At 40.9% G+C, this 22,700-nt stretch overlaps 2 protein-coding genes across 8 annotated transcripts in view; one reads left to right on the top strand and one right to left on the bottom strand.

Moving 5' to 3' along the window:
* The window catches only part of radil2b (Ras association and DIL domains 2b), a 28,824-nt gene extending 20,029 nt beyond the window's left edge, over positions 1 to 8,795 (bottom strand). For 3 of the 5 annotated variants that reach the window (XM_030077328.1, XM_030077331.1, XM_030077332.1), the window contains exons 1-2: positions 8,425 to 8,795; positions 1,281 to 2,320 (exon numbers count right to left, since the gene is read on the bottom strand). In XM_030077328.1, the coding sequence (XP_029933188.1) occupies positions 1,281 to 1,408 (128 nt within the window). In that variant the 5' untranslated portion in view covers positions 1,409 to 2,320; positions 8,425 to 8,795. Of the gene's footprint in view, positions 1 to 558; positions 577 to 1,280; positions 2,321 to 8,424 lie in introns of those variants that run through there. The other 2 variants (XM_030077330.1, XM_030077333.1) reach the window with 2 other exon arrangements.
* Positions 6,630 to 22,700, top strand: part of abcc3 (ATP-binding cassette, sub-family C (CFTR/MRP), member 3) — a 55,002-nt gene continuing 38,931 nt past the window's right edge. For 2 of the 3 annotated variants that reach the window (XM_030077325.1, XM_030077326.1), the window contains exons 1-2: positions 6,641 to 7,004; positions 22,381 to 22,557. In XM_030077325.1, the coding sequence (XP_029933185.1) occupies positions 6,969 to 7,004; positions 22,381 to 22,557 (213 nt within the window). In that variant the 5' untranslated portion in view covers positions 6,641 to 6,968. Of the gene's footprint in view, positions 7,005 to 22,380; positions 22,558 to 22,700 lie in introns of all 3 variants that reach the window. The other variant, XM_030077327.1, reaches the window with a different exon arrangement.

The following is a 22,700-nucleotide window of genomic DNA, read 5'->3' as shown; positions in this document are numbered from 1 at the left end:
AATGGAGATGGTTAGCACAGGGACGCCAGAGACACTCCTTCAACTGGAGGATCCGGGTTCAAGCCCCATCCTGCTGAAATGTCCTAGAGCAAGACTCTGAACCCCTTCCAGCTCCACAGTGCTGTTCCATCACTGTTTACATTAAGCAGCCAGAGGACAATGGAAAAGGGTGCAGAAAGAGAAATAGTGAATGAGATGGATGATTTAGGAGAGGAAAAAAGTAGATGTGACATGGGAGAGTGAGAAAGGGAAAAAATAATGTCGCAGAACAGTGAGGGGAATGGGCAGAATTAAGGAATGAGAGCAAAAGTAGGTGCAACAGTAACGGATAAAGAAACAAACAAAAAAGTAAATAGCTCAAAAAGTGTGAGGAAAGGAAAGCGTTAAGTGGAAGTGAAACCAGAAGCAACACAAAACAGAAATGACTACAACTAGCTGTCTGAAAACATTCCTCAGCGCAATAAGCTTTAACACAGTATATTATGACTCATTTTGCAAACACATGTCACAAAATTAGATCTCCCGTCACTGCAACGCTAAAGCGAGGCACACACTTACGTGTCTATTCCCAAGACAATGCCACCCACTCTCCTTCACCATGCTTCCCTCAGCTCCCTCAGTACATTTAATGAAATAATCAAGTGTTCTCTGACCAAGCCACTAAGCTACTTATCACCAGGGTTCAAAGGTTCTCTGCAGTTGCGCCACCAATTGAATATACAAGATTTCAGATTTTAGATTAATATTATTAGCAAAAGTAATGCACCTCTGTTCTGATGATGGAAAACAGCATGAGAGAGTGCCTCACAAGACTGGGAAATAGCATCAAGGTCAACAACATGTAGCTGAAACATTTTAAAATTGGACTGGTAGTTTGAACACAGCACACTGCAGTGGACTGTGTGCTGGTTAATCCAGATTTCACTAGTTTATGGTATCTAGTTTTAGATAGCAAGCCTGAAAAAAAATATGTTTCTCTCACAAATCAAAAGATCCTTATTTCAGAGATAATCATTCTTTTGTGTTGGTGCCTGATTTTCATCTTTCCTCTTGATTCCTCCTCATCCATATCACTTTCTTTTTTTCTCCCCCTTGGCTGTGGCTGAGCTTTGTCTAGCCCCCTCCTCTCTCTCCATGAAGCTTTCAGAGCAATGACAGAACATCACTGATAACCATTCAGGAAAGGGGGACAAAAAAGGACTCTTGTCTAATTGTAATGCACCATTTAGTCACCAAAATAAAGCTAAGGTTATGTTTTTGCCCCAAGCCTTCATACTTACTGCTGAGAGCCATCACTTGGCTTCCTTCCCAGCCTGACAAATCGTCTCTTGGGGGAGGCAGCAGGTAAAGCCACCGGTTTGGGTGGGAGAGACCTCAGCTCTTCTGGGGAAACCTTGATCTGATTCATTCCTGGCCGCTTCACTGGGTACAGCTTCTAAAACGACTGCTGCTCAGGCTTCAACTTTGCTGCTTTTTCTCCAATTAGACGGTGATGACTTTTTCTTCTGCTTCATCGCTGAGTTATTTCATTCAGCACCGATTCCGCAGCTGCCTCATTTTACGCAGACGCACTCCGGAACATGCGCTGCAGATGTTTCCGAATCCCATCCAGCTGTTGCAACTGTCGCAGCCTGACGGTTCAGTCCAGCAAAAACGGCTACAGCTTCTCTTCGCACTGTTTCGACAACACTGACAAAATAAACGCAACAGCTGCATGGATCAGCACCCGACATTGGAAAAAATAATGTTTAATACCATCTCACCAGAGAGTGTCCCGCGTGGTTGGATTTGTCTGATGAGTTGAATAAAAAGTTATTAAAGTTATATAATCAAGTTCATTCCCAGTCCTTGGAGCGTGCAGTTCGTTTCAAATTCACGGCAAACCCGCTTTCCAGATGTGCGTCGAGCGCGCAACTGCTTGGAGATGCCAAGTGCACTCCCACCACAGACAGCAGCGTAAAAGCACCCAGAGTGAGCAACAACACAACGTCCAGTTAAAACTTTCACAATAAATTCCTTACTGAGGTAGAAGTTGCAGTAAGACTGTCTCTTATATTTCCAAGGGCAAACACCACCACTTTCTGGCTGGTCATCCTGTCCTCTCTGCCGCTCTGCTCTGCCTGAAGCACAACCGTTGGATGAAAATTTTGCCTGCGGACTGTACATTCAAAGGTCTTTCAAAACCATGGTTAAAAACTCAGCCCATCTCAGTGAAGCGGTCCTCCCAGGCTTCATAAGCCATATTAACCCAAATGGACATTTTTGCGTAAATGACTCCATCTTCTGGCTGATCCGAGCACTATGGAGCCCATTTCCGCCCCTGAAAAGAAAAAAAAGAAAAAAAAGATGAAAACATATCCTTGATAATAAAAAAAGCCCATAATTTCGACTTAGTATCTCATAATTATGAGATAAGTATCTCATAATTATGACTTAGTATCTCAGAATTATGGGATAAGTATCTCATAATTATGAGATAGTATGTCATAATTTCGACTTAGTATCTCATAATTATGAGATAAGTATTTCTCATAATTATGAGATAATAAGTCAATATATCATAATTATGAGATAAGTATTTCTCATAATTATGAGATACTGAGTCAAAATTATGATATAAGTATATTATAATTATGAGATACTAAGTCAATATCTCATATTATGAGATAAGTATTTCTCATAATTATGAGATAATAAGTCAAAATTATGAGATACTAACTCATAATTATGACTTAGTATCTCATAATTATGAGATACTATCATCTCATGCTGGGGAAGGGGGCAGTCTACTGTGACCTCTGCCTCATCTTTCTGCTTTTATGCTTCAGCCTGTTGGAAAGAAGCAGCAAGTATATGCCCCTATTGCACTATTCACAGCACTGGTGATGTGTAGTGGTAAATATTAGGATAAGACCCTGCCTATTACACCTAATTACACCCTTTGGCTTCATTTTTAAGCACCCTTTCTCACATGCATATTCTTTCCAGGTACAGGGTCCACATTTGTGTACCCATTACTGTCCCAGTGACCTGAGTTTATACTGAAAGGGAAAACTGGCATCTGGATCATTTTTCTGCCCAAGCTGCAGTGACATTTAGAGCCTTGGCACTGGATTTTGAAAGCTGGAAAACCATCTAACTATGGATCAACAACTGATATAACGGCCTACTGTCATGTGACTGACCCAGACAGATAAAGCAGCTTATACAGTTACTTTCTAAATTTTGGTCCAACTCAAGCCAAGAAAAACTGCTGTGTTAACCATTTGACACGCAGCCACATGGACTGTTTTAGTAGCAACCCATCAGTGCCACGTCCAAATTCAAGTAATGGTTGAATTCAAACATTTCAAGATGAATGTTAATGCTTATGAATAGTGAACCATCAATAAATCAGTGATATTCAGATTACTGAAATGTATTTCACACATGGCCTGGCTACATCCAGGACAGAATCACATCTTAAGTCATAATTATGACTTATACTTATCTCATAATTATGAGATGCTAAGTCAAAATTATGAGATACTATCTCATAATTATGAGATGCTAAGTCAAAATTATGAGATACTATCTCATAATTATGACTTAGTATCTCATAATTATGACTTAAGATGGCTATTTTTTATTATCAAGGCTATGTTTTCATCTTCTTCTTTTTTTTAGTGGTGGAAATTGGCTTCCATAGAGCACAGATCAGATATTGCAAAAGAGGTTTTTGCACAGAACAATCAGCAGGAGTAACTGTGCGTGGATGACATAATGTGATGACATGATGCAACCTCCTACCTAATAACAACTATGACTAACAGAAAATACTCATGCCAGTGCTAAAACTACTACCGCTGCTACTAATGCAACCCTGACCAACACCAAGAGCCCTTCTGACATGAATAACACAGGCGTTATTAATAACATTCATAAAGCTCCTGTTCCACTCAGGTCTACCAAAGCCAGGGTCCTCTAACTGTTGATGCTCACACTCTGCCACACTTCAGTGAAATCTTAATTAATCTCATTGGTGACAACTGTGTTTACCTGCTAAAATGCCAGCTGCAAAAACTGTTTTGGCTACTAATATTAATATTAATATTAATATTAATATTAATATTAATATTAATACACATGTTAACAGGGCATTCACTTCTGCTAATACTGATAGGCCACTGATGCCACTACTTATCAATATTGCTATAACCCTAATCCTAACCCAATATTAATGCAAATACCCTTAGTACTAATGCAAATGCTGATGTGCTACTTCTACCAATATCAACAGCCTATCAAAAGTAATACGCAGTAGTAGTAGTAGTGGTAGAGTGTATCAGAGAGAGAGAGAGAGAGAGAGAGAGAGAGAGAGAGAGAGACCACTAGATGGAGTGCTTTGCCCTGGAAACACTCATGCAGTGAGGAGACTTCAGGAAAGACTCACGTTTCACTGCTCTAACAAAATGACAATACTGTTGATTTATGGTAGTTTGATTTATGAGTTGTCAAACACATAAAATCCAAAGGAATAACATGTATAGGTGAAAATGTGTATTTCCATCGTGGTCCCAAGGTGCTAGAAGGCAAAGAAAACAACAAGAAGGACAAGACTTTGAACATAAACAAAACTAAACAATATAATACTGCAATCCAGAAACACACCACCACAATTTCAGACAATACTGGCAGCAGCGCTACATGTCTGACTTCATCACTAACATCATGAGTTTGAGGGGATGCATTTAATGAGCGCAGAATAATGTTATTGTGCATCACCTGCAGTTTGTTCCTAAGTTTAGCTGCCAAATCACTGCGCCAAGCAGAACAACGCATCATTGTGGTGACCCTGAGTCGTGTAATGACACTCTATCAATGATGACACCGGAAGTTTCATAACAGAGAAGTCAAAAAACTTGTTCTGCGAAACAAGACCTTCGGTTTACTGGCACACTTAGGTAATTTTTTTTAGCAGCCTTAAACTGTTCTAATGGTATTCCCGCATATGAGACACTTGTTTGAGATACAATTTCAACTCCATTTCAGTTCAATCAATCAAATCAATCACAATACTGATGATAACAAAACAACAACAACAATAAAAGTGTTATGATTGCTATTATTAGTGGTAGTAGTAGTTGTGGTTGTATTATGATAGTGTTGTGGTTGTTGTTATTTTTAAGATAGGCACAGCTCTTTGCTCTTCTTTGCTCTCCAATAGCAAAGAAGACAAAGAGAACAAGAAATCATGCTACAATAAAATGAGAAACACACACACACACACACACACACACACACAAACAAGTTTTCATTTTGCACTGTTTGCCTACATAGTATTTATTATCCGTGGCCTTTACTGACTGCAGAACTGTGGCTTCAGTCTTGAATGACCCATTTTCAGTTCTTTATTTTTGTTTGCAGTTTCCTATAATGGCAGCTAGTTTTAAAATACCACAAACCCTGCCTTGGGTCATCAGTGTAAACCAAGCTGTAGCCGCCGGGCCACAGGGAAATCTTTCCCAGCCAAGAGAGATACACTATATTGGCTTACGGGGCAAGAGAAGACTGCAGGGCCGCTCTGCACACTTGAATAAGGTGTACATGACTGACACCTGAGTGCTTGTGACAGCTCCTGCAGTGTGTACACAAACCAGATCTTTCCTCGCACATGTTGCCTGCGGGCTTCCCTTGCCTGTGCTGCTTCAGAGAGGATATCCAGCTAATCGCTAGCCATAAACGTGCCTGCCGGCGAGCCAAGGTCAGCTCTTCTTGGAACACAAGATGAGTACAGAAGGGCTTAACGCCTGGTAATCAGATCCCCAGTTGTACAAGGAGGACTTACACCTACAGCAGGAGGACTGAATGCTTAAGGCAGCCTTACTTGCTCAGTCCCACAGAGCAGCAGTGGATCAAGTGGACAAGTCCCACAGGGTCCCTTGCAAAATGTGGTTTGAAGTCAGTTTGAAGTCAGTATTGTTTTAGTGCAACAGGTTAACAGCAGAATGACAGGGATGCTTTTTTCTGATCACAGGCTTCCCACTGTCATACTATCCCGTCATTAACAGACAGACTGCTTTAGGTGACAGCTACCAAAGCATTTCAGAAAGCAGTTTCCAGATTCATGAATATCTAACAGGAAGTGCCAGGTTTGTTTAACGGTAAGGAAACCCCTATCCTAGATACGGGAATCCCCCTCTGGCCAAGGTATGAAAGTCTCAATTCACCATTCATAGATCAGGTTGCCAGTAAATGGAAAGATGTCATCTTGTCAAGCCCTTTCTGTCAAGGCCCCCCCTCCCCATAAAACACACACACACACACACACACACGCACGCACGCTCGCACGCACAGGTGAATGAAAAGTATACTGTCTGCCAAAGAAAAGACCACCCACACCAACCAAACACTTGTAGAGCGCACCGAGAACAAGATAAAATAGTTCAATTCCACACCATATCCGCCCCAAGTCTATGGTTATTGCCGAGTCATGTTGATCTTGTGCACTCGCGCGTGTGTGATTTGAATATATTTGTGTGTGTGTGTGTGTATGTGTGTGTGTGAGCGCGCGCGAGGCCGAGCGAGCGAGCGGGCGGGGCCTAGTGTGGGGGGGGGACGCCCTGCCTTTACCATCACGACAACCTCTGGATGACTTCTCCTCCTCTTCTCATACACAGAGCGGAAGGAGCGCCGCGTTTCCTGACGCACGGCACCGTCAACCAAGCCAAGTCAAGTCTACTCGGTGCGTCGGCGGAGGGACCCAGAAACTGAGGCGCCTCCGCATCGTGTAGGCTATACGTCTCTGTGTGTGTGGTGTGTGTGTGTGCATGTGTATGTCCGTGTGTCCGTGTGTGTGTGTGGCATGTGAGCAGCGAGTGCTTTTCTTTTTCTACGGGAAGGACTAAGCAAGCTGGTCGGAAAGAAAGGGAGCGACCTGTAGAGGGGATAAAGGACTTGCCGGCTGTCCCCGATACCCAGCGACGGACATGGAGCGGCTGTGCGGACCAAAGCTCCCCTTCTGGGTAAGTCCGTCCGTCCGACAGCCGCTACCCTGTTGGCTCGCTGGTGGCTGTGGTAAACCCCCGTGCATATCACAAGATAACTCTGAAGGTCTAATTCACGCCTGTGGCTTTTTTGTAGATATAGTTTCTGTGCTACCTGGCAGCGTTACTTGCCGTCTCTCGCCCTTGGTTGCCTTTCTGTTTTCTTACGAGCAACCATTGAGAAGTAACTGGTTACTGTTACAACTGTAGGCAACATTCAGTAGCGTTATGTCTGTAAACGCTCGCTGTTCATAACGCATTGGATAGCCCCCTGCCTGTTACAACAAAGCCGTCCAATTAATGTTTCACTTAAAATTAGGCTACTTTCGTTTGGACATCACGAGAAAAGGAGGCATTTCGCCGGCTACGAAAAGGAACTGCAGGCTTCCTATTATATATCGTAGCGTGTGTACGCAACACTGCAAAACTGTAAACTACAGTGAACACTCCAATTAGTAGCACACAACAGGAGATAAACCACCATAAAGTATGATAGCTTCCCAGTATACTCATTATTGAATACTGCAGAGACATCGCAAGTTCCTCTAGGAATATGATTGGAATACCATAGTTGCTGAAATCACCATTCAGCAGGATAGGTCATTATAATATTGTTACTGAGACACATTATATGTCCCTATAGGAATATTGTAGTGTTAGCATAGGAGATAAAATACCACAAGGCAGGATAAAGTCACTATTGGAACTACAGACATCCTATGAGTCCCTCTAGGACCATTTTAGGGAGAGCATAGGTCATAAAATCACCACACAGATGTAAGTTACTGTAACCTGGCTATTGAGTGCCATAGAAGTACTTCCCCGTAGGGCTTGTGTCTCTATTGTGTCAGTTTTTATGGCTGTTATGTGATAGAGAGTAACATTTAATTTAGTTTGATTATATAATTTGTATGCATTGAGTTTTGGTTGAGTGCATATCAGTTTACACTCTGTTGAATATGAAATACTGTCAAAGGAAGTGTGACCAAATATTGTGGGAATACTGTAGGAGGTAGGTAAATTACTATTGAGTATGGTAAGGTCACAATGAACTTTTGTGACCTCAGACTTAATATACTGAGAGGCAAAGACATACCATTAGTCTGTGGGGGTATTATGGGGATGCGATAGGACAGGAAGCATGTGTTATAGTGTATCCCTGTGCACAAAAAAATTGCAGCAGTTCCCAAAGTATGGCCCAGGCCCCCCTAACAGTCCAGAGTCATAGTGGGTCTGCAGCTGCATGACACATAATAAAGATGACTACTTTGACCACAGGTGTCACTCTTCTGCCTGTTACGACCCACCTACAGCGCAGTCAGCCATGCAAATGCTTACTAAATCATGACTAATCAGAAAAATCTCTTGTCATATGGGGGAGTTCGCAACAAAATCTTACCAAATTGAGGTCTGTAGCATGCTGCGTCTCTATTTTGGGGTGGAGTCCTGGACATGAGGAAGGCTTGAAACCTTTGGCCCGGGTCGCCACGAACAGGCCCCTCTCCAGACACAACTCCAGGGCTTCGAGGCACGCCGTCGTTTCAAGAAGGGTTAAGTCTGAGCACCTGATTTTCCTCTGGCCGTGTATTCGACTAATGTCTCGCTTGTTTATGAGGCCATCCGAGGTGACCTAAACTGGGTGCCGCCGTTCAAGTCTACTTCAAACGGACTGAATCCAACTGTAATCCCCAGGCCTCAGCAGTGCCTATTCAGCGCAAGTCTAGGTCAAGTATTTAGCTCTGATCATGACTCTCATTCCTTCCCTCCCTAGGTTTGTACAAGGTGTCACAGGTGACTCGGCATTATTAGTACCTGATAGCGATAGACTGGTGCTATAAATAAGCTCTCAAGTCATGGCGCATACTCGAGCTGGGCGATAAATCGATATCCTATCGTTATCGTGACGTGAAACTAGATATTGTCTGGGATTTCAGATATTGTAATATTGTGATATGGCACGAGTGATATCTTTTCCTGGTTTTAATGGCTACATTACAGCAAAGGGATGCAATATTCAGAACTTATTAGACTGTTATAGCTGTTATATTACTGTTACTACCTGCTTGGTCATCATACCCACTTTAGTGATGATTGATTAGCAAAAATCTTGTGTGTAATTATCTCATGAAAGCACCAACAGTCATCCCCACAATATTGTCACAATATCGATATTGAGGTATTTCGTTAAAGTTATAGTGATATTTGATTTTTGATATTGCCCAGCCCTAGCCGGTACAGAAACTGGAGACAATCACAACAATATTACTGCAGTATTACAGTGGTACTTAAGTTGTGTTTGTACTTATTTGTGAGTTTTTAGTGACCTTGTCACATTTTTTATCTGCAGTGGTATCACTAAAAAATACTGCAAGAATATATACAGGGTTATACAGGGCTGGTGCTTCAAGGTTCTTGTGGATCTGGGAAAAATAAAATAAAGTTGTAAACATTTTAAGAAGTTGGATGGATATCCTTGAGATTTCTTTGACCCATCGCAACCAAATTCATCAGTATGCCTCAGCCCTCTGCATCCCTGGACCAACTTTTCACATCCTGAGGAGATGAAAAGCATCCCTATAATATTAGTCCTCCCTATAGTATCCGTCATCCCTATAGTATCACTGCAATATCTGTATCGAGGTATTCGATACTGCCCTCATTGCCCACCTCTAAGCAGCAGTTTTAAAATATATCAGTTGATCCGTATCTGACCAATGTTATCCTTTATTCCAATTCCGAGCCCTTGAATGTCAGTTTAGAAGACCTTGAAAGGCACTGAAAAGTTTGTAAGTTCGACGCCTCAGTAAGAGTGGGAACCCTGCGGTGGTAATTAATTATCTGTCTAATATTTAATACAGTATCACTCGTGTTCTTTTTTGTAACATACATTCCTTTTTGTTTTCGTTTAATGAAGCGTTGGCCACAACAAAGGACATAGTGTTTTGAACATATTAGTACGTAATAGGAGTGTTATGTCACCATCAACCTGATGTGTAAATCTAACCCTTGAGCCCATATCATATGTTTGAGGCCTTGATTGTTTTGTAACCTTATCACACATGAATATGCTCATGAACAAGCACAAGCACACAGACGCGCAATGTGCCCTCTGACAAGCTAAAATATAAGGAATACATGTAATAGAGGCCGCAGCTGAGGCTGACAGACTGCAGGTTGATCCAAGGCTTTATCAGAAGCATTATCTATCAACAATTTAATCTATCAGCAGCAGCTCGTATTACAGCTGTGTAGCTGAGAGAAAGCACAGCTAGACAGGAGGAGTGGAGAGATCGGCGTGAATGCACTGTGAATAGCTTTCACTGACTATGTAAGCACCATGGTGTTGCCTGAGTTACAAATAATTCATCATTAGTCTAGGTTTTTATGCTATAAGGTGTAAATGTAGAATGCGACTTTAATGGTGATTTGAAAGTGAAAGTGAGGAAGTCATAATGCAAATCAGTCAAAACCGTGAGGACTTGCCATTGAGAGAACCATTTAGTGGCTATCAGTATTAAGTGCATTATTTTTGTTCCCTCTTTTCCACTATGTATGTGTCAAGGTGTGCATCCTTGGCTTTTACTGTGAGATGGTACAATGCAAATAAGCACATTTGCTGTAATGAAGTGATTTGTTAAACGCTTCTCATTCTGTTAATGGAGCTGACATGTTATTGTGTGGGACCAAAAATGGCAACGTTGTGATTATGAATGTGTAATGTAATGTTCTTCAATAGCAAGACAGGCATTTTTTCAGTGCTAATTTGCAATTTCTGTGCTCGCTAATAGAAAATCACTCACAGATGCTGAACACCTAATGCAGTGCTTCCTGAATGCAACTCATTCATAAACTTGATTTTATTAATAATTGCTTTTCCCCTGTAAAAATGACTTCCAAAACTTTCTAGACTGTGCATGTTATTTGTTACTATGAGACACAACCTTTTATAGTATAGTGTTATACATTCTTTGTTTTTAAATAATAGATGAAACACTGTATGCTTGCACCATAGTGTATTTGCTTGGACATTGTTCCCACCATGGAGTTTTTATTTCCTGAACAGAAAGACAGCTAAGCCAGCAAAAAGTCAGGAAATGAGAGTTGTGAAACATTCTCGTTTTCGTTTCAGGGGATCTCACAGCTTTGTGAGAAAATGTCGCTGGAAAAGAGATAGGAACCAAATGAGGTCAAAGATGCCACGCACCAGCGAGTCACCATCTAGCCTGTAACATCAGTCTTAGATTTTAAACTCATAAACATTTATCTGTGGATGAAAGAAATAAGAAAAGTAAACACATGAATTAAAGTAAGAAATCCTTCAGATAACCCTTGTTGAGTGTTTTCTCTTTTCTGCAAGCTGGTCTGTGATCTGTGAACCTTACAGTCTGCATGGCCTCAGGCACTTCCTTTTTTTCAATAGAGTGACACAGGAGGCTCCAAGTTATCCCCAATCCATATTCATCAAATTCCTTCTAAATCATAACCTTACATCCACTATGGAGAGGAATGCGTAAAATTGAATTTTTGAAGAATCCAATAGTGGCTATTAAAATGCTTAGAACATAACGATGGCATTATGAAATCGCTCCCTGAATAATATTGCAGTTGTACCATCTAGAATAGAAAATGCAGTCTTGATTAAGGACAACTCGGTGCACCTTCAGCTGCCAGATCCAGATAAACAGGCAAACATGGCCAGCAGCAGTTCCTGTCCTCCTGCAGTCTTTACTGTAGCCGGTCTCCCATTGATACCACTCAACAGCTCTCGACCTAACAGAGACCAGATGGAGAGCCTGCTTTATTTTGTTTTCCCACACCCCCTCCCCAATACATCATGACAAACCCTTATGTAAGGCTGTGTCACCCACAACCTGTCTGTGCCACCTCCCCAAGCACCTTCAAGGATGTTAACTTGCTTGATTGAGTTTCCCTGATTCCCAAACGCTGCCATGTTGAGCGTTGTGCCGCTCTGTGTCTGAGTTCAGTTACTAGGAAGAGAAACTGGGACAGAGTAGTTAAGCACCAGTCAAAATCCCAACGCAAACAATGCGGCTACGAGCTGGCACATTGTTCTTTCTTATTGGCTTCAGTGATCTTTCATTCTGCTTTGAGTGCAGTGATCAAAAGTGGTACGCCACATGTGATTAATATTTCACGCTGGATTCAAAATCTGATATTTATCACGACATCAAAAAGGCAGTTAAAATTGAAAGAAATAACCCTGTAATAAAAACTAGTTTAGATAATTTAAGGAGGAACATGCCTTACTACTATTCCATAAAATACTAATAGTTAATGAACCTTCTTTCCCAGCTATAAGAGGTCATCTGTGCTTTTAAATGGCCATAAATGATGACACAGTGCTTTTGACAGCACCGCATAGCTTCTGTTTTACATAACTTCATTTTACATTTCACGGATGATTTCTGCTGCTTTCAGCTCTGAGTTGAGTGTTTGTTTTATTTGTAAAGGTGACATTGAATTAAGTCCACAAATGCTCAAATTATTTTATGACAGAGCGATTTGCTGAATTGTTTTGAACGTGGTGTCAGCTTTCTGCCATTACCATTGACACTAATGCTGTCTCCGTCAACAAGTTACAATAATGCTCACTTAAAACATAAATACATGTCTCCCTTTGACAACCATAGAACTGGTTCATCACAGATACTTTGAAGGCCAGCAGTTTTGAATTACTGCTGTTTATTTATTTATTTATTTATTTTTTCACTTCTTTGCATGCCTGCTGCCACCTTATCTACTCAAACAAAACATGTGCACTGTAATTTGCTGAATTTCAAAGCAGTCAGCAAACTGTGAAAAAGAGTCTTTAGCTGCTGTGTCCATTGCCTTGACCATAGAGTTCTTTTCCTCTCCCCATTTCTTGACTCTACTTAATTAAATGAACACTAATTATGTTTATTCATTGTTTCCACCTCCCAGCCACTGTCAGATGTGATGCGTTTGGTTGTGTGCCTCAGTCTGAACACAATGTGGTCAGAAAATCCACCATGGTTCTTTGCCTCTGCCCATTGAGGTTATACCCACTGACATGATTTGTGAGAGCAGCTCTGCTGACAAGAAATATTTCTCCCCATTCAGCCATGCCCTGGTATATTTTTCTGATCATTTCCTTTATTTTTAAGACATATTTTCATGATTATATTGTTGGAGAAATATTTTTTTCAGCCTATACCAGGCCTTCTAAATGATTTGCATGGTCAGTTAATCTAATGATTATTTGTTCGAGGATTTGATCAAATGATGACGGCTATCTCAATTTACCAATTTATTGTATCATTTTACAATTATACAATCAGAATCAGAATCAGATATACTTTATTGTTCCCTGAGGGGAAATTAGGTCAGTTGCAGTTGCTCAAATTCTCAAGAAAAGAATGTATTATAAGCATAAGTGAAAATATAAGAAATTGAAAAGTATGTGCATTAGAAATTTGTGAAGAGTATGTGCATTATGTATAAATATGGGCATTAATCCTACAAAAATAGTACAACAATAAATACAGAAATAAAAAGTTGAGCATATGTAAAAAAGTCTACCGATATACACTTTGAATACACAGGGGTATTGTACTGCTGAATTGCTGTCAAGTCCTGCAGGTACAAATTATTGCACAGATAAATGGTTAAAAGAACAGTTAAATAGTGAACAGTTATGCAGTGTTTGAACTTGGGCCGTCTGACCCTCCACGGAAGGCGATAAAACAGAGGAAAACAAATCTTTGCCTTTGTAAAGCTCTAACCAGCAAATGTTTTGTGCTATTTTTGCAAATGATTCATCAGTGATCAGAGTCATAATCGATTCATTTTCTGTCGACGGGCTGATCGATTAATAAAGCCCGCCGCTGAAGCAGTGCAGCTGTATGAGACACATGTCGGGAAAGAAAGCACACAGAGAAATCTTTGTGCAGTTTCCACCTTTTGCTTATACAAGGGGCTGTTGGTTCTGTTTACCTGAACATTTATCAAAACATCTTGGGGATTTCTCAGGTACTCTGTTTATGAGTTGCCTCCTCTTTGGTCCATATTGTGTTTACGGTGACTCACACACGCTCTCATCCTGGCCATGAGAAGCCTGGACAAGCAGCGGCTGATATCATCTAGAATTCTGAGTGCTGACATGATATCGTGTTTAATGTTGATTTCATGGACTGCACAAGGTCAGCGTAGCTTTAGTAGCGCGGATAAAATAGTTTGTCATAAACATAGCGTTAAGCCTCCAGGTTTTCTTCCGTCTGAAGTGAAGATGAAACCAAAGACGATCGATGGCACAGCCCGTAATTGTCCACGAGGGTAGCAAACGGCACCATTTTTTTTCTAGTGTGAAACAGTCCATTCCAAATCATACATTATTATGCAACGCAATGCAATCTCAAATTGGTGCCCCTGAAACCTGTGTTTCAGCCATTGATGGATGAGTGCTGCTGGTGAACATACACAAACAGTGGCATTGCAATGTCATGATGAAAAGACAGGAGGCATGGGAGAGATGCATTCAGAACCAGGATACAGCTGGGACCCTGTGCGAGTTATTACATTACATTCTCATAATTATCACACTTTCATTTTTTGGCTGTGTCTATCAGTATTTTTGGGGGTTACTTTTTAAAAATGTCTTGTCCTCCGAGGTCTTTGGTTTAGTTAAGGCAAGGTGTTCCAGCAGTGAGAGACATTGTGTATCAGCACGAGCACAAACGGGATGAGGCCCACATTTCGTCTGTCGTTTGAATGTGCAACTTGTAATTTTGTGCACATTTAATATAGCAGTTGTTGATTGCCTTTGTTGTTTTTTTACACTTTGATCTCGGTCCAACTTGAATCAACATTCATCGTGCTGATCCTTGTCTAGGCCGTGATTGTATTCATGAGCTGGTGTATCATCAGCACTGTTCATGCAGCCAGTCATTGCCATCAGATCCCTGTGGTTGTGAACCATCCTTGTTGATAAGTAGGTGCTATGCAACAATCCCGCTGAGTGGTGGGACTCATCAGGGAGAAAATTGCTAGGACTTGTAGCTCACTGCTGTGTGGTTCACCTTGAAGTGGTTCAATGCCGGCTCTGGGTCACAGTGCCTTTTTTTCATTGCAGGCTTTTTATCTGGTTAAAGGACCCTGACCTGTTCCTTTTCACCTTTTTTTTTTTTTTTTGAAGTTTCAGGCTTCAGTTCTTATGTGCAGTGATATTGCTTTGTGAGAGTAAAATTGTATATTGTAGGATGCAGAGATTCTGTCTTTACTAAAGTCTCCTGCGTATTTACTTTTCCAACTGATAATTGTTAGGGAAAAAAATCAATATTTGTGTCAACAATTTCTCCAGCCTTTGTGAAACAGCTTTCCTGCTGTTTGCTTTCCACAACAAATGGCCTCTATCAGATGTTTGCTGTCAAGCACCATGGCGCTATAAAATCTATTACGTGCATAAGCTGCTTGGTAAGCTGAGTATTCCACTGTGAGGTTAAAATACTTCAGCATTAATTTGAGTGTGAATGCATACTTTTATTTTCTGTAAGCCTCTAAAAATGCATCTTCTAGATTCTGATTGTATCATCAGCTCAAACATTTATCAGCCCCCAATGTGTTTTGATAAGTGCCGCTTTGGAAACCACAAGCTCTGTCTAAGGTGGAACGTTTTGAAGGGAGTTGTGTTTATGTAAGAGCCGCATTCTTTCAGTGCAACAGAGTGAATTTAGGCGTAGCTGAGACAGTCTGCAACTCCTTGCCTTATCTTTCTCCTTTAGTCCAGAAAACCAGCATGAAATTGGAATATTTTATCCTCTTTCTCCTTGATTTCTTGACATTGTCTGTTTCCTTTGTGAGGCAGCAGTATATTAGACCTGCAGGGATTGGAGTCGGCCCTTGTTTGTAGCATGTGACCATTTATCTTATCTGGGCTGACACATCTCTCTCTGTTATCTGCTTAGACAATATGGTGCTGTTGAGACGACTTGTAAAACCACCAGAGGCGTTTGCACCATACAGTTCTTTCTACTCAGCCTCCTTCCCTTGCCCTGCCTGTATGCTCAGTATACAGAATGCACTCCCAATGCAATTTAACAACTACTTTTGTACCCAGGGTAGCCATTATTTCTGAAGTGAGGGTGTTGGAATGTCCAGGAGTAAGACTTGTTTTTTTAAATACCAAATACCTAAAAATAAACCAACAGGTTTTTGGCACCTTTATTGTTGATACAGTACCAGTCTAAAGTTTGGACACACCCTCTCATTCAGTGTTTTCTCTGTATTTTTATTATTAAAACATATTCTGGTTTGTTTAACCCTTTTTTGTTTTCTACATATTTCCATATGTGTTCTTTCTAGTTTTGATGTTTTCAGTGTTAATCAACAGTACAATGTAGAAAATAAAAAAATAAAATAAAATAAAGAAAAAACATTGAATGGGAAGGTGTGTCCAGACTTTTGACTGGTACTGAATATACAGTGGTCACTTAATTAGGTACACCTGCACAATGTAATACAATCCAATACAACCTATAATGCTCAGGTTTTCTTGTTGTCACAGTAACAGAGGTGTTCATTCAGTTCTGTTTGGCATTGAGCTCATAGTTAGTGCTGCTGTTGGACTGGACTGCATTTTACTGAGAGCTGTTTCCACTATTCTGTCCCCCCTCATGTATATAAATAGGGAGGACAAAAAATTAGAAACACTTGTCAATATAATGTAGTCCAGAACAAGACCTCTGCAAACTACAACCTCAGTAATAAACATAGAATTAAATGTACACATTCTTCACAATGTCAGCACAAACTGCCCATTGTAAACTTTCTTAAAAGGTAGAATTTATGACAGAGCTGTTGACCTGAACTGCATTAGACTGTACAGATGGACCTAATAAAATGGCCACATTCTTTTTTAAAATTTTATTTAGCTTTTATTTGATGGTCTGAGGGCTGTGGACTGTCAAAAGAAAGCGACTTAATAAATTCAAGCCTCACTTTGCATAAGCCTCTGCTTTATGGCTGAATGTGCATGGTAATCATGTACAGAAATTATTTTTCATTCTGTGGACTGAAACACACACCTTTGGTTTCACATAATTCCCCAACAGAGGGCTGAAGAGTAAAAGCAGGGAGGCTTTGCACGCCTAAACATCAAAACAGAAATAACAACCAATTAAGTCCTTTCACAGTTTATTAATCTTGGCTCAGGGGCCAAAAATGTGATGCCAGACAAATAATTTGATTTTACATCTTCATCCATGCCTTACATACCACTTTACCACTTTGAGAGTAAGAATGGTCACATAACGCACAAGAGAGTAACAGTGGACAAAGTTTCCAAACGACTCTCGCAGTTCGTGCAGCCTTAGTCATCAACATCAAACTAAAGTGACCTGCCACTAGCAAGCAAACTTCTTTGTACAGAACCATCAGTCATTAAATGTGGCATTTTCTCACTAAACATTCCCCAGTGCACAGCGGAGGGACCTGAAAGCTTTTACAGTTGACATTTTCTTCGCAGTAGTCAGTTTTGACTTGAGGAGAAGAGGAGTGCTCATTGCACAAGTTTCTTGATTAGAGCCGACCACATGGTTTCAGCTGGACTCAGTTTGACTGAGCGAGAAACACTGGAATGGAGGACATTGAGGGCGTAGTGCAGAACATGTTTGACTTTGACAGACAATCAAGGAAAACATTTTATTATAGCTACTGCGCCACTACACATACTACCACTTGCCCTTGGCCTGAGCCATTGGTTTTATTGTGTTTAGCCAAAGCAGTGCAATTTTATTTGTATAGCACCTTTTAAACCCTAGACTTAGATTTATGAAGACACAAGAATAAGCCTTAAAAGACACATATAGGAAAAAAGAATGAAATGAATCAGAAAAAATTAAAAAAGCTATGGTGTATAATTTAGCAAGCAGGTAAAAGGCAAGCTTTGACTGAATAATTGTCTTGCAGGCACCAGTGTGTGGCCGTATTCTGAGGTAATTGTAGAACCAGTCTTTTTTATGCCGTTGTTGCTTCATTTGATTTGCCTCAAGCACCATGCTTACTTAAGCTGCACATTTTTCTTGGTTTTGTCAAAGCTTCTGTTTTTGATGAAAATGTGTCTCACAAAGCACCATTTTAGTACACACTAGTCATTACCAAGCCTTTTATTATTTACTGAATATCTATTCAGCCAGTGCACCTCTTTTATGATTCTCTCTTGTCCATCACTTGTGCTTAGCAGATGGATTAGATGTAAATTTTATTCATAATGGCCATTAATGCACATACAGTATATTAGAGTCTGTGTCCAACTGTACAGCTTTATTATCTTGAATGGCAAGGTGTAATTTGGAAGGATGGGATTTCTAGGCTTGTTCCAGGCTTGTATTCCAAAAATCAAGTTCGAACAAATTTGAAATGACGTGCAATACCTTCAAATGTATTCAAATTCGAAACCGCACTGGAAATATGTGGGGTTATCTCATACCACTGGTGGATTTTTTTTGTTTTTTTGTTTTTTTTTTAAAGTAAAACAAAACATTGAAGACCATGAAATGATTTGATAAAATGGAAATTCTTTTCAGCACATAACAGATTTTGGATATCACCTGGCAATACTGTTACATTATATCTTTTTAAATATTGTACCAGCTCAGTAGGTTCTGTTTACCATCAGACGTTACAAATATTTAATATGCAGGAACTCTGTTTGACTTAAAAAAAAAATAAAAAATAAAAAATAAGATGCAGCTTTAAAACCCCTAGCTCAGCCTGTGTTTAAATGTTTGCTGTCAAGCAGAGAGAGATGTTTTGCAGCTGCCCCATGCACGCAGGATACTCCACACATGAGGGCGATAAGCAGTCACCTCTTTGTTACCTCCACACATTCGCTGTACGCACATGCTAATGGGTGTGGTGAGGTATGGTGAGCGGCTAGGAGCGGGCAGCTGTGTTTATCTTGGGTCTATCTGTGGGCGGGCCTTTAACCATGTTTGTCCATTGCTGTATGTTAACCACTGCGCCAGAGCCACATCACACTATGACCCATGTTTACTTTCTACTGCTCTCCTCCAGATGTCCTTTTGGATCGGCCGGTTATGTTTTTTTTATTTTTTTTTTATTTTTAGGTTTTAAAGCAAAGCAAATTAAGTGTATTCTCATCGTACAGATTATAAAAGAAATACTTTCGGTTGGTCGGTTGGTTGATCTGAAATCATCATCAGCACAGTATCATGCATTCAGCTTGTTTTACATTCTTGATCAATGTGGTATCTGATCTCCTAGCAACAGAGGTGCCCCAGACTGATTAAAGGTACAAAAGCCAATGCAGAAATCCACTGGTCTGGCACTGCCTTGTGTTCCTTTACTTTGTCTCTGTGACTCAGTTTGAGTCCGGGGAGCTAGATGCTGCAGAACGGCTGGTCGGCCTCGAGGTAGCAAAGCATATTGGGAAGGTTACGGCTTCAGTCTTGAGCCTTTTAGCCATACTGTATGCAGCAGTGTTTGGGGGAAAAAAAACAAATTACACGTGCTTTGCAAATTTAATGTGAAGTCATTTCATTCCTGTCAGCAAAATGAGTTTTTATGTTCTCCAGCATATTATTTGTTGTACGTGTAATTTCTCACTCTGGATCATTAACCTCCGGGGTGTGAGATACCTCTGGACAGTTCCAGTTGCTTTGATGTCAGCTATATATGTTCATACAACACCATTAGGAAAAATTGTGTCCTAGAAGATGTTAGAGAATTTTGTTTTTTTTTCCTTGGGTTTTCATCTAAACCCCATATATGTCATTTTCATCTTTCATGTCAATTTCTTTTCAGCTAGCTAGTAGCTCCAATACCAAGACAATCATTTCACAAGAGACAGTGTACGTCACAAAATGGCACATTGCTGTCTTGGAGGTTTGCGATGTGCAGGGATTTGCATCATGTCGACCTGAAGCGATTCACATGGCTTTAGTTCAGCAGAGCACAATTTTGAAAAATGCATTGCGCTTCCACTGTAAATTTCAACCTTCTCAGCCTCTTCAAACCACATCCTTGCTGTCTCTCACTTTATTGCTCCTCAGGATGAACTCTCTCATCCCTGCATGGCATGCACAGCTGTTGAATGACTGATTGAGAGCTTTATTGTCATAGTCTAGGACAACAGAATTGCAGGTGCTGCTCCATTAAGCTGCCAAGTCAGCGATAAGATAAAATACCAAAGGACAAAAACACCAAGAACATAATACACTATTAAAACAAGATAAAAGCATCAGTAGGGGAAAATATGTAAGTACCAAGATGAACAATCTAATAAATAAATATGTTAAAAGATGTATAAGTGCATCACTATGCACTTTTCTACTTTTCATCATCACCATTGCCATGCTATTACACACATTGTTTATAGTCTTAATAGCCTGCTACAATTCTTTTTACTTGCCATTACATGGTTACCATGGCACCATGTTGATACAGTATGTGATTATGCTCTCATATATATATATGAATATATGATATGAGCCATATGCTATGAATATATGCATAAGTTCACAAGTAGTTTTTGGGGTAGGTTGGCTCTTTTTAGCCTCTTTTAGGTAATATTGGTGATGCTGTGCCCTGCCATATTTTTGTTAGTTCTTTGTGATGTTTTCCTTCAAGAGTGTGAATATGGAATTATGGAGCATATTCAACAATAAATTCTCCGGCCTTTTTGGTGTTTAAAGGGAAGGTTGTTCTCTCTGCAACTTCTCAGTATGTTGTGTGCATCCCAGCTGTACACAAACTTGTTTCTTTTACCCCTTTTCCACCAAAGAGGTTCCAGGGCTGGTTCGGAGCCAGTGCCTGATTTAGCACTGGTTCTTTGTTTTTCCACCGCCCAAGCCGGTCAAACTGGTTCCAAATCGGTTTCAGGCAAGCACCAACTTCGAGCAGGGGCTAAACAGGGGCCAGAGAAAGAACCGATGACGCGACCCACCACGTCATTGGTGGGCGGGGTTACAGACCCAAACAGGAACCGCGAACGCTATAAACGTATAGCTAAACGTAGTTGTCGTTCGTTCCGACCACGAATACGACGGTTGGCCAGCAATAATTGCGTTTTTCGCCGCTGGATCGCATTGTAGGCTTGAAAAGACACGAGTAGTATTTGCATCGCTACGATGGCTCGTCCATTTGTCGTCCATGTTGGTTATTGTGATTCCAAGCGAGCGTCTCGCACACCCACGTCATCACGTTTTACGCTGACGTAATGACGTGGGTCTGATTTGGGTCCGCTTGGCTCTTGGCCGATGGAAAAGCAAACCGGTTCTTTGTTGGAACCAGTTAAGCACCGGCTCTAGCACCAGCACCGAACTAGCAAAAGGTTCTTTTTGGTGGAAAAGGGGCATTTGTGATTGTACAAGTCACTGTGGTGTCATCTGCAAACTTTATGACGGCATTTGGCTCTGTGGTGGTGCTCTGATTCATTTTGTTTGGAAAGACTGTAGCGACATGGCTGTGATCCAGGGCTATATAAATAAAGAATTTGAGTCAGTTTGGAGGCGTGAGCAGGGACACAGTCATGATTGCAATGGGCGTAGACGAGGGGACTGTTCACCTTACAAAGAGCAGAGTGGAATTTTACACCTGCGTATGTGTGGCACGTTGCAAAACGGGGCCTCTCTAACCCTCCTTAGCCGGCTGAACTTCTGTGATACATAAGTCCAGTGACTGTAACAGGGCCTCAGCAGGGTCATGGAGAAGTAAATCTCTGGCTGCTGCATTTCACCTAAACCAGTGTACAAAATAGTGACTGCACAACCTCTACCTCTCTGCTTAGCACGTGTCATTGTAAAGCTACAGGAATGTTGTCAGGCCGCCTGCAGCTCTGACCCTTGGCCTCCTTATTACTAATTGTGTGTAAACCTGGTGGGTGATCTAGAAATTTGAGCTCATTGTATTCATTCATTGGCACTCATTTGAAGTTGCTTTGATTCATTGCGTCAGCCAAATTGCTAAAATGTCAATATAAAGAATTGCATTTTACATGTAGTAACAAGCCTGTTCTGTGGTAGCAAAAAGAACTCCCTTCTGAATGATAGAAAGAAAGGTTGGATAAAGTTTATAGCAAAATGGGGAATTTTGCTAGAATAAATGTGTGACTAAGTGTTTAGAGTTCAGAAAGACATGTGGTGTGATGTCTTGGTGGTGTTTGTTTGTGTGGGTGGCGGTAGTGGAATTTAAACATGTGTGCAGTGTGTAAATAGTGTGTGATTTTGAAATGCTGCTCTTGAGATGTTCAGGCATAGCACAGCTGCCTTAAGTAACGCTGTTTGGGTTTGGTGAATAAGCAGTGTGGGTCAGATCCTGTAAACTCAAGCTTTGTCCACCATCTTGTCTGTTCCTGCAGGTAGACAATCAGACCTTCCACACAGATCGGCCCGACCTCCCAGAGTGTTTTCAGCTCTCTGTCCTGTCATGGCTGCCATGCATCTACCTGTGGGCTGTCTGCCCCATCTACCTCTTCTATCTCCAGAGAAACAACAGAGGCTACATCATGATGTCCATCGTGAACCGATTCAAAACGGTGAGAGGGGAGTTTGTCGTGGAGCGTTCTCTGTGCTCTGTTTATGTCATGTTTGTGGTCTTTTCTGACTTCATAGCTTGAAATATCTGGCTCATGGTTATGAGGCAGATTATTTTTATATTGATTTATTGTGAAGCTGATCA

This window comes from Myripristis murdjan, chromosome 19 (genome assembly GCF_902150065.1).
Source record: "Myripristis murdjan chromosome 19, fMyrMur1.1, whole genome shotgun sequence".
Lineage (NCBI taxonomy): Eukaryota > Metazoa > Chordata > Actinopteri > Holocentriformes > Holocentridae > Myripristis > Myripristis murdjan.
Note: the sequence above shows the minus strand (reverse complement) of the source record. Positions and strands in the feature narration are given on the sequence as shown.